Source organism: Sphaeramia orbicularis, chromosome 10 (genome assembly GCF_902148855.1).
Source record: "Sphaeramia orbicularis chromosome 10, fSphaOr1.1, whole genome shotgun sequence".
In the NCBI taxonomy this organism is placed as follows: Eukaryota; Metazoa; Chordata; class Actinopteri; order Kurtiformes; family Apogonidae; genus Sphaeramia; species Sphaeramia orbicularis.
The window spans coordinates 50608543-50621493 of record NC_043966.1 but is presented as its reverse complement, the minus strand read 5'-3'; the positions used below and the strand labels follow the sequence as shown (position 1 = coordinate 50621493).

At 39.2% G+C, this 12951-nt stretch overlaps 1 protein-coding gene across 2 annotated transcripts in view; it reads left to right on the top strand.

Moving 5' to 3' along the window:
* Window positions 1-7523, top strand: part of LOC115427090 (storkhead-box protein 2-like) — a 78153-nt gene extending 70630 nt beyond the window's left edge. For both annotated transcript variants that reach the window (XM_030145486.1, XM_030145487.1), the window contains exon 4: window positions 873-7523. In XM_030145486.1, coding sequence (XP_030001346.1) covers window positions 873-1077 — 205 coding nt within the window. In that variant the 3' untranslated portion in view covers window positions 1078-7523. The remainder of the gene's footprint in view (window positions 1-872) is intronic.
* Window positions 7524-12951: the final 5428 nt, after the last annotated feature.

Below are 12951 nucleotides of genomic sequence, written 5' to 3'. Positions count from 1 at the left end.
CAATTTTTCAACAGAATTATGCACTGTATATTCTTTATCCTGCTCATCCACATTTTCATTCCCTCATGCATTTGCAAGCTTCCAACACAAATCAACTTATAAATTGAACTATAAACACTAATTTCAGTTCAGTGGCCTTTGTGTTTACTTCAGTGCAACAGTGTCCTGTGTGACTATAGATATAAAAGGAGAGTCAGGAAAAATGCTTTTATAAGATGTTAAGTTTTTAAGACTAATGTTTGTAACTGGGCATCAGTCTTTATTTGAGTTCTGCAAAAACTGTTGATAGTGTCAGAATTCTTCTCTTAATGAATAATCTGACAGGTGTGAAGTTTGTTTATAGATGTCTCAAGGCTAGTCTTATTACTCACAGGCTCACACATAGCAGAGGCTTATAAATATAACCATCTATAAATGGCTGTATCCTTTGTAGATTCTTTCTTTATTGATCAGATGTGTAAAAGATGCATGACACATGTTTAGATTATACAAACTGCAGCAGAGACTATATTATACTATTATTATTCAAAATGATCAAATGCATGTATGGCATCCCTGTATGACCTTCTTGATGCATTATTCCACACTGTGAATTGCACTAAAGTCAATCATAAGTTTAAATTACAGTAAATGCAACAAAAATACAAGACCGATGATGCAGCGTTCTGTGTGGCTAATTTTACTGATATTTATTTCAAATGACTCGTCTGCGGTGAGGATGTGTTATTTTGTAAAATGCTTACCTTGACTCCTCCCCTTATCTCTCAGGTGGGAACTGAAACAAGAGGAGAGGAGTCAACTAATACTCAGTTTCATTTGTACAGTACATCTTTGTATATGTTCTGAATGTGCCTCTGTCTGTGTCTCTGCAGCACAAGGGAGAGCCTTGCATCGAACACCTCTTCCATAGTGGAGAGCAATCGTCGGCAGAACCTGGCACTGAGCCCCGGCCACCTTGGCATCACGACGGCCAACGGTCCCCCTTTCTCCTTCCGTGCGATCACAGAACCTGCCGGTACCCAGGCAGAAAAACTCCAAAAGCCCAACGCCTGCCTTGCTTCAATCACCAGCGTCTAAGGGAAGGAACACTTAAAAAGGGCTGGGGCATTGCTCCAAGAGCCAATGGGCAGGCGGGCAGGCAGGTGGGCAGCAGGGGCAGTGGGGAGGAGTCAGAGAATAAGAATACCCCCTCCCCCAAAAGGACTGTTATACCTTTAAACCAACAGACTGACTGAATCAGTGGAGCTGCCACAGGCCCAACATGGAGCTATAGCTGTTAACATAACCCACACACAGATATGAACAGAGGAATTTAGGCCACCAGGAAACTGTTTTTTCTCACACACTTGTAAACACCAGGCCACTGGGCGGACTCAGACCATGTCATTCTACAGCCTCTAGTTTACACACTGCTGTTGTGTTGTTTCACTTATGTGTGTGTATGTGTGTGAGTGTGTGTGCGTACTATTTGTGTACTGTGCGGGTTATGTGTGCATAATCTGTAATCTCAGGTCATGTTATTCTCCCTCCCATTCCAGCTGCTCCAGATCAAGCATCTTTTTTCAAATGCTGTCTGCTGGTATTACACACTGAAGAGATGTGGCTCTGCTCGCTACTGTTACTGATGGTACACACACGCCGATCCAGCTCCCGCTTTCTTACTTATCTATGCTTCTCCACATTTATTCATGCCATGCTATGAGTGTCTATGAGTTCAAACCCCGAACCATCACCACGAAAAGAGACGGTGGAGGCATATGGGCTTGTATGAATCGTAAAGCCTCATGTAGAATAATTTGTATGATCTGTTGGACGCCATGATGTCCATCTCACCTACCTGAACAGTGCTGCCCAAGTAGCCAAAAGAAGATGGTTTATCAGAAAATCCTCATAACTGCTGGTGGACATTTGACAAGCAATAGAACATGTACAAAACTTATAATGAAATGTTTTCTCAACATCAAAATCTGCAATGGTAAAATGAAGTAATACAGCAAACCATTGTATGTTTTTAAATAAAAGATAATTATTATTATAGCAATGTAAAATACATAATCAGATTATTTTTTAGGTTTTAAGTTGTATTTTAAAATACAACTTTACCAATATCACTAAAACTGATCGGTCCACCCCTTGTTCAGGCAGTATCAGTGTTGACTTCAGTCATGAAAGTCGTGATTATGAATCTGCTTCCTGTTTTATTCATTTTTATTTTCATGTCCGCCTGATGTAGCAGCATCGTGTGTCAAATTTATGTCAGACAAGAAATTCAATGAATAGTCATTTACACAATTTCACCACTGACACTGGCTGTGTTTTGATAATAATAATAATAATAATAATAATAATAATTCTGAGATCATGTTAAGTGAATTGGCAGTAAACTTGAAATGTTGCTAAAAGATAAGACACATTTGCATTTTCTGGTTTGGGCTGAAGACATGATGCCATGTGGTCAGCAGATGGTGCCACAGGCTACATTACACAGGGCTATAATGCACAGAATAAAAGTAGAGATTGGTAACTGACAAGAATTATTGGCACTTCCTCACTGGTCCACACTACCTGTTGAACTAGCAGACATGTTTTTGGACTTCTGAAAATATCCGAAAAAATGCTGGAGCTACTGTTGTTCAGTTGCTGTGGTTGCTTTTTCTTAATTAGCAGAACTTTTTCAAAAAATCTTTCTTCTTTAGTTGTTTTCAGAGTAGACACCGTTCTATTAAATATACTACTTAGTGTCTCAGGAGTTTTACAAGCCTCCAGCACATTTTCACTGTACCCTCTCTTTCTATAACCAAAGCTCCTGTTCTTGACTGGAGACTCTCATTATTCATGTAGATTTCCAAATTGAAGGAGATAGACATAAGAATGCAATAAAATTCTTAAAACAACGCTTAATAATACAGAGGACAAAGCACCTCAAAGACTAAAGAGTGAAATGGTAAAAATATGAAACAATAAAAAACTGTCTTGTATTTGTAAAACTTAGAGACTTGATGCAAACTGAACATGACACAGCTGCATCCAGTGGACAGTACTGATCATTGCATTTTGTGCAATTTCACATTTGGACTGTAGCAGGAGGCAGATCACCTGAATTCCTAATAAGGTGTAGGATTCTTGAATCTGCACCAAACCAAGTATATTCAAATTGATACAACGCTTAATGGACCGGATTTGGATGAAAATGCATGACTAACACCATTCAGGATCAGTTTTCTACTTTGGGCATGACTGCCACGGCACTTGAGGTGGCTGAGATTCCAGCAGAGATCAAACCAAACTAATCCACACCAGTGTTTGAACAACCAGCAGCGACATGACTTCAGTTGCTATTTTTTTTTAATTTCAGTGTTTCTTATTTGTTTGCATTTTCCTTACTTTATAGTTCATTTCTTGAAACAGTTTGAATCAAATCCCTGAGCCAGTCTCGCTTCTGGTGCTAAGATGTATTATGGTCAGGGATGACCATAATAATAATCATACTAAAAAAAAAGAGTGCCGCTATGGTTGTGAATTTAATATGAAATGGCTGCTGAAACTTGTACAGTAGGTTTCACCTGCGGACCTAATTGATGAGCCCTTCTGGAAATGGATTTGGAAGTGGATTTCGATGAACAGATAGATGGCCAGGATGAGCACTAAACTACAACACATGAAGGTGTGAGATCAACCTATATGTCAGAAACCTGCAGTCCTATAGCTCCACTGATGGGTCAGCCATCCTCCTATAGGCTCAGAGACCTGTCAGTCATCCCAGTGTTGTCCCACACGCTCCTCTACAACTACCTCCATATGAGCAAAAACACAGCCTGTCCTATCTACTAACACACTGTCATCAGCCTTGAGCCTGTGAATGTCAGCACATACACATGCCTAACCTTAACCTACAAACTAATCTTTTAAGGTAGTAACCCTTCTGCTAATCCTCAAATCTGATGATCATAATGCATTCCCTCGACTCTTACCCTAATCTTAACCCAGTTCTAACACTAACCCTAGAGCCAAGCTTCAACCTTCAAACAGTAATTTGTCATCCATCCATTTGTGACATCCATCCTTTTCATTGGAACCCAGTTATAAGTCCAGTTATAAATCCAAGACCGAATTATAAATCCAAGACTGAAATTCATGAATGACACTTCTTGAGAGGGATCACCCTCTTGTTTCTATGTTTACCACATGATACACACTACATCCATTGTGTGGTTTGGTGGATGTGACAAAGATCCAGCTAAAACATTAACATAACCGTTCAATCGTGCACCCTCTCATTTTTAGGGGCCTTCACACTAACTTCAGTTAATTTCCTGGAGGCTTAGCTCAATCTTGACCATGCTCAGAACATACCCCTCTCTAACCCTAACCTTAACAGTGCAATGTGTAGGCTTTACAGGGATTTCTTTTGTAGAAATTGAATACGTTTTCATTAGTGTCTGATGTGTTACCATAGAATTATTCACTTACATCTACTATCCCTAAGGTTTCTCTACCCTCTTGAAAAGGTATGGTGAGGTGAGATAATTTGGTTAGATGCAGTCTGCATCCTCATCACCAGATGCCACACACTGGACCTTTAAACCTACTCATATATTTAGAGTGTGCCCTGGAGCAGTACTAATTCCATGTTGCTGGAAAAGGTGCATCATTGACATAATCCATCCACTAGACATTACTGTAACTAATTATTACAAATGAACGCCTAACTCTAGAAATGGCCTTTCTTCATAGATCAGGCCCATTTCCAATAACTGGGTTCATAGCCATACTCTCATACATGACATCAAAGAGCTGGACTTTGTTTTTCCAAAGCTTTTTAATGGTACATCATTGTGATTCAGCTACCAACCAGCAGTCCCCACTTTCCTCCCAGCTTTCCTGAACATGATTGTGTCACCTAGTGGTCCATGACTTCCTCTGATCCCCAAGATGGGACTTCAGCCCAAAAAGCAGTGGCAACCTGTTCACAAATCCTGAATATACTGAAGTGTGAGGACCCCTGATTCAAATTCAAAACATGCTTAAACAGGATGTACTAATACCAACACAAGTATTAACTTAGCATCTCCAGAACAATTTGCGTCTCTAGTTTTAGACAGGGTGTGGTTGCATAGATAACATTGATGCTCAGAGATCAAGTTGTTAAGTATTTATGTATGAATCTCCTTTTAGAGATACCTCTGAGTGAGTTGTTGCTGATCTAGTGCTGAATTATGATCTACTTTGTGTGTTTCTGCAACTTATTACCAATGGGTGAAACTGCCCCCTACAACCTCTTTTGTGCTTCATGTCCTGAAGTGAGGAGCAGTCACCCAATGTCCGGACTAAGTTGGCCACAGCAGATTCTGATACTTTGTCTATAATATTAAACTGATTAACAATACAAAGCTGTTATAGTCAAGTTGTGTTTTGTAAAAGACTGTTGGATTGTCATTGCTGATATTATTAGGCAAAGGCCAATGGAGATAGTTACCTGCCAAAGTAAACACTAGTTAGGTTTGCAAATATTAAAAATCAAAGCACTTTATTTTACTAATATCAAACACATAGTAAACAAATATGCAACAAACTTCTCATACATCATGCTTAGAAACAGATATGACATGACATATGTGCACTGTTGAGTTGTACATGCTCATTGCATACAGTAACTGTATACAGGTAACTGGACATCGTGGTGACTTGTAAGGCAAACTATTGCTTGAAAACAATGCAAATAGTAATAAATTACCTAAAGTCTGCAATCATGGTGGAACAATTGTGCGAAGGGTCATGCAGATTTTTCTTTGCAGCATACTTTTATACATTTTACTTATAAAATGTGGTTCAGACCAAAGATTCACAGCGAGCTGAGAAATTTTAACTGTTGTTTTGAAATTCTCCCAGCTCAGCTAAATGCGATGAGATATGCATCGTCTCAATAGCAACAACTCTATACTTGTTGATTTTCACTATAGTATGTAGTTAATACTACTCGAACTTTGTAGTTTGAGTAGTATTAACTAAAGCTGCATTTCTGGTATTAAAGTAGGGAAGATTTAAAAAAAGGGTTGAAAATCTCTTCATACTATTCCCAGAGCAGTTCTGTTCTTCAGTAGTTCTGTTGATTTGACTCAATTACCAACAACACCATCATCTGGTTTGAGTCCAGCTGGCACTGTCAAGGTCACCTCACTGGAACCTTAAATCTTTGGTCTGAACTAAGTTTATACATGCTGCATTGTAGGGTATTTGTAAAATATATTTGGCAAGAAATTGGTTCCATCAAAGACCACCAGTTCCAACACAACACAAGTTTCATAATCCAACAGGGATCAGACTGATAACCCTCACAGACCTATGTGATTAGTTTTTACTTCCTTTGCTTCAGCTTCATCTTTCCCCATCAGAGATTACGTTTCTAGTGTTATGATGTTACAATAGAGTTTACATTTTCTTATGCTAGTGTCTGTATGCCACTGCTGCTTTTTGGGGTTTTGTCCCAATGGGTTTAAAGGCCCAGAACTCTCATTTTGTCATTAGTATTTCAGATTCTAGTCCAGCACTTGTTAGCTGAGAGGTCTGGACTTGAATTTCCCAATTATACCCTGTCAGTACTTCTAATTACTCTACCTGTCATGGTTTGACTTGCTCTCCTGTCTATGTTCTAGGGGTATAGACACATTTCTGTCTATCCTACTGTTCTAGCTTAAGAGTAGGGTTCTGATCCATCACGAAGCCCACAGTTGTAGGGCTTTAGTCCTTATGTCATCACTACAGTAGGGTTCTAGTCCCTACACTACCTCTACATAAGGATTTTAGTCTGGTGGGCCTTGTCTGCTATTTTGTTAGTACTGAAAGAGTCTGTCAGTACAGATTCTGTCCTACCATTTCCGTTAAGAGGGTGCTAACCACTCCCTGCAGTAGTTTGAGTCTTCACTGTACTACTATCCTTGGGTTTACCACTCGAGTTGGGTCCTACTCATGTAGTGTCATCCTGTTCATACTGCACATTCAGAGGTGTAAGGAGTAAACTTAATTTCCCAATAATGCAATAGGGCTCCCGTCCCTGTCTGCCGAAGTCCATGGGTCCCATCCCTTATGTCTGATGTTTGCACTGATCCCCGCCCACCCTTCCTAAACCTAATCTCAATTCTCCCCATTAGTGTCTGGCCCAGTGGCCCCCCATCAGCTTCCTCTTCCTCTTTCCCTTTTCAATCACAGTCCTGAAACCTACCATCCCTTTTCTACACTGACAGTCCATGAAATGTCTTCCCTTAACACTGGCAGTGGTTTATAAAAATGGAGGTTCAACAATAACATTGTTTCTAATGGTGACAGTATGTCATACCTGTAAATGATGTTTATCTGTCATGCCTAGTCAAATAATTTTAACAATAAAAAGAGGGATTTTTAAAATGTCTATAATATCTGAAAGTCCCTTCGATGTGTAGTACTGGTGTTACTGTTGTTGTAGTGTACGTGATACCCAATGGGAATTGTGTTACTTTTTAAGATAATAAAATAACAATGTTTGGTTACACCACTGTTGTGTGTTTTCATTTAATAAGAACTTGTGGCTTAGACAGTGGGAGAAGAGGTCATTTGATTTTCCTTAGATTAACGCCATTATTGATTCTGCTTATCAGTCACATTCTTTATTGACAGCATTAATTATTCCCGATCAGTTTCCTTTGTGGGAGAAAAGGTACCGCTGTCAATTTTCTAATATGCTTTGGACAATTTCCTTCTATTCACTTGCTTGTTGCATGCTATGAGAATCATAGATATGCAAGTTTAGGACTCTGATTTTTCCCTCTGCTATTTTTGTTATAAATCAGTTGACTGCTTAGTCCATAAAATGTTGAAAAAAATGTAATCTGTTTTTTCCTGAAGACCAAGATGTAGTCCTCAAGTGTCTGTTTTGGCTCCAAACTGAACACTATTCAGTTTACTGTTGCAGATGAAGAACAACATTGGCAAAGTTTTGCATTTAAGAAGATGGAAAGTTTCCTGTGAATTTAATGACATGAAAAAATTGTGTTTTAAATCACACCATCAACTACATATACACTGCAAAAAAATCCAATTTGTATTTTTGGCCAAAAACAGTAATTTAAGGTTGTAAAACCTGAAAATATAAATTATTGACATTTAAGGCAATAAACTGAGTTAGCACAACAAAGCAAGCCAGTTGTGTGCTCCAAAACAATTTGGTGAGTTGTTAATACTTATATCTTTAAGTTGGGGTTCAATACAAGGGACAACAGTTCTGCTAACTCTTATTTCTTTGTTGTGAAATGTGGGAAAGCAAACCTTCCGAATTGGCGCTTTTCACTTGAAGTCTCATTGTGGCTGTGCCGCCTCAAGCTTGAGTCCACGCAGGTAAGTTTTAACCAACCTTTAATTAAATTAAGTTAAAAATGATACAGGAATTTTATTCTAAGGCCTACAATAGCCCCAGTCTGAGGTTGTCAGGTCATCAACAAATCAAACGAAATGACAATGTGGCGGGCTGCGGGGATGTTACCACATTACTCTGTGGGTGTTTGACATTCTATGTTCTATTCTATGTTCCGTGTCATGTACAAGGGTTCATGGGGTTATTGTGTTTATGGGAGTTTAGGTGAGTGTGGCAATAGTTTATCTGGCATTTTATGTTCATGTTTGTTTTTCTGAAATGACACCATGTCTGTAAGTCACAGGCAGAACAGTGCCTTTAAAACAGTGGTTTCCAACCTTTTTTGGCTCCTGACCCCATTTTAATATCACAAATATCTGGCGACCCCAGACATTCAAAGTGGAGACTTTTTTTTTTTGGTAAATTTAATTTGTTTTTGATCCTGTAACAGTTTACTATACTATGTTGCAAATAAATGTTAACTTTAGAGGACATTTAGTCTATATAATGTATATTATTATGGACGGAGGCAGAAAATCCAGGTGTAGATTACTGCACAATGGGAGAATTTTATTTTCCTTGGTCAGGATATGTACAGTCAGTCCAGCTTGGATTTACAAGGCTGACAATTAATACTGAACAAACAAGAACTCAAACTATGAATTATGAAAAAGTGCTGCATCAACTGAAACCGACCAGAATGGACATTTGACAGATAAACAGTACCACAGTGCTTCAGTTTCAGAGTTTGTCATGACTTTTATGTATTGTGATTGTCTCTCTCAACTCACCATATATTTTTTTACGAGTAATTTTTTTATTTTTATCAATTACTAGAAATTTGAATTCCAGGCGACCCCACATGGGGACCCAACCTCAAGGTTGAAAAACACTGCTTTAAATGCTCCAACCACTTTCCAGGGTTTGGCGGACCGGTTCGGCGGGCTGTGACTTGTCAAAATAAAAGCCTTGTTCATAAGAGTGTAGACATTACAAAGAACTTCCTGGTCTCACCGCTACAACGCTATTCATGAATGTGGACCCCCTAGTAACTGTGTGGCCCCCTGTAGGGCCACGGGGCCCTAAGCAACTGCTTAGTTTGCTTGCAGGCTCTGAGCAGAGGTAACGATTAAAAGTTATTACACTGTAAAATTATAAATTATTGCAACTTACGGGAGAGCAGGGGCGGACTGAGACAAAAAATTGGCCCTGTCATTTTGAACCACACCAGACCACCACATTTGATAATTCACACCTTCTCTGTCTTTTCAGTCTCTTGAATGTGTATACCAACTGTGCAACTCTTTAAAACTTCGTACCTTAAGCCATGCAATGAGTTAATGGGAATCAGTGAGAATGGACACATTAAATACTTCCAAAAATTGTCATTTGTTAACACTACAAAAATCATTTAAATGTATACTTCACCACTCCATCACAGTGATGAATCTTAAAGCAGTGTTCATCCTGTTGGGTGTGCCTGTGTTTCAGGGAGGAAGAAAAGAGAAAGAATAGGGATGAGAAATGATGGATCAGATGCTAACTCTTCCAAGACTCAATAAATTGTGAACTTACCTAGTCAAAAAGGGTGAATGTAGCTGAACTCCTGAAGGAACTTTAAACTCTGTGTACATATGTTTGAGAGAGAGAGAGAGAGAGAGAGAGAGAGAGAGAGAGAGAGAGAGAGAGAGATTTCATTATTGGCGAGTCTTCAAGACAAAAACAGCAGGGTGGAAACTGAAAACTTAAGAGGGATGATAACACATGTATGAGGGACAGAGAAAGAGAAATAATAGACATGGTTGACTGATCCGATTATCACTGTTTCCTTGGACAAATCCTTCAAAATGAAGGCATCATCTTGTATGTGTGACACAGATACAAAGAATGAAAGGATCATCTGTGCCTTTTGGATTATATTAACTGCGAATTTACCAAGGACAAAGGATGGAAGTGAAGTCATCCCTTAAGAACTGCTCCTATAACGAACAAGTGAAGGCATCCTGTGTGTGTGTGTGTGTGTGTGTGTGTGTGTGTGTGTGTGTGTGTGTGCGTGTGTGTGTGTGTGTGTGTGTGAGAGAGAGAGAGAGAGAGAGAGAGAGAGAGAGAGAGAGAATAGTCCTAGTGGACCATACACATCATCAGTTGTTTTCATCAGTAGTTCTGATCAGTAACTCCTCAGATCTGTTCAGTCTTCCAGATTAAGGAGCACTGGACTACAGTGAACTCACCCAGGAAAAAAAGACACAAATGACAAATTCCTATGACGAATTCTTTGAAAAGATGTTGGAGTGTTGGCATCCTCTCAGAGAGCAGGAGGGGTTCAGGCTTGTACGAATGATAAGACAACTGTTACATTCCAGTGGATATTTTCATAATTAATGATAATCAATTCAACAAGTCCCTCTCACCGTATGAACTTAGAAGGGCAGCTTCTGTTCATTCTACATTCCACTGTACACCGGCACACTGAGCCAAAGGAGGAGGTGTTTCAGGATATGATTGGATCAGCCCCGTGTCAGTGAAGAAAGAACCAATGGGTCCCAGGTCAGCGTGTCAAGGGCCCGTGGTGAGGAAGCAAACTATTGGCTGACTGTTTTTTTGTTTTTTTTTTCCCCTAAAGTGTCAATCAGGCCGCTGATCTACTGGCTTTACAGGCCGGTTAGAGCAATATATAATTAAAAAAAAAAAAAAAGTGTTGTCGGGACTGTCGGCCCATTTAGCGCGTCGGCCCACCGGGAAAATGCCCGGTATGCTGGTGGCCAGTCTGTCCCTGGTTCTTATCCAGATGGGGCCCTCACCTGGTAACTGCTGCAATGTAGCATGGAAGGGCCATGTAGAATACAGGAAACTGATGTTGTCTCCAGTGGTGTTCTGACAGAAGTCTGAAATTGTGCTATTACATATTATCACCAGCAGAGGTCCCTTTTGTTCTGTACAATTCTTTCCAAAAACCATCTTCTCCAGTTGTTTCTCCCACTAAAATTTTGAAAGACGCTGTTTTGCTCCATTGTGTACGTTGATAGAGTTAATCAGTATTTTCAATATTTTAATCAGTTATGATCAGGGACAGACTGGCCATCTGGCATCTGGCATTTTCCCGGTGGGTTGGCGCGCTAAGTTCATACGATGAGAGGGACTTGTTGAATTGATTATCATTAATTATGAAAATATCCATTGGAATGTAACAGTTGTCTTATCATTCATACAAGCCTGAACCCCTCCTGCTCTCTGAGAGGATGCCAACACTCCAACAAATTTCAAATAATTCATCATAGGAATTTGTCATTTGTATCTTTTTTTTTCACTTGGTGAGTTCACAGTAATCCAATGCCCCCTTAATCTGGAAGACTGAATAGATCTGAGGAGTTACCGATCATAACTACTTATGATAACAATTAATGATGTGTGTGGTCGACTAGGACTATTCTCTCTCTCTCTCTCTCTCTCTCTCTCTCTCTCTCTCTCTCTCTCTCTCTCTCTCTCTCTCTCTCTCTCTCGCTCTCAAACATATGTACACAGAGTTTAAAGTTCCTTCAGGAGTTCAGCTACATTCATCCTTTTTGACTAGGTAAGTTCACAATTTACTGAGTCTTGGAAGAGGTAGCATCTGATCCATCATTTCTCATCCCTATTCTTTCTCTTTTCTTCCTCCCTGAAACACAGGCACACCCAACAGGATGAATGCTGCTTTAAGATTCATCACTGTGATGGAGTGGTGAAGTATACATTTAAATGAGTTTTGTAGTGTTAACAAATGACAATTTTTTGAAGATTTGATGTGTCCACACTCACTGATTCCTGTCAATCAATCAATCAATCAATCAATCAATCAATCAATCAATCAATCAATCAATCAATCAATCAATCAATCAATCAAATGTTATTTATATAGTGCCAAATCATAACAAAAGTTATCTCATGACACTTTATTTGTACAGCCAGTTAAAATCTAGACTCTCAAGCCAATTTACAGAAACTCAGTAAAATCCTCCAGGAGCAAACACTTGGTATTAACTCATTGTGTGGCTTAAGGTACGTGGTTTTAAAGAGCTGCACAGTTGGTATACACATTCAAGAGACTGAAAAGACTGAAAAGGTATGCATTATCGAATGTGGTGGTCCATTGTGGTTCAAAATGCCAGGGCTGATTTTTTGTCCCAGTCCGCCCCTGGTTATGATCACAATATGTTGCAGGCTTTCAGTTTGCATCAGTATTCCTAAAATCACCCCAAAACAAATGCACCATCCCTAGACAAAAGACTCAACAGGGATAAATGAAAAACATTGATTTACATGAGATTTATTAATTGAAAACAATGCAGGAAGTTTGGAAACCTATGGTATTTGTCAAGCTTTTCACTCAAACATAAATTTAGTGTTTTTCTTTACATATGGACATTTCTATCATAAACAGATTCATAAAGGACATGAACTGGTGCATAAAATTCATCAAAATCCATGAAGTAGTGTTTTTTGCTCAAAATGTCCTAGGGAGGAAACCCTGGACCTTGGATCTTGAATCTTTGAATATTCACAAAGAAAAAATAGACAGTTCATTGATACTC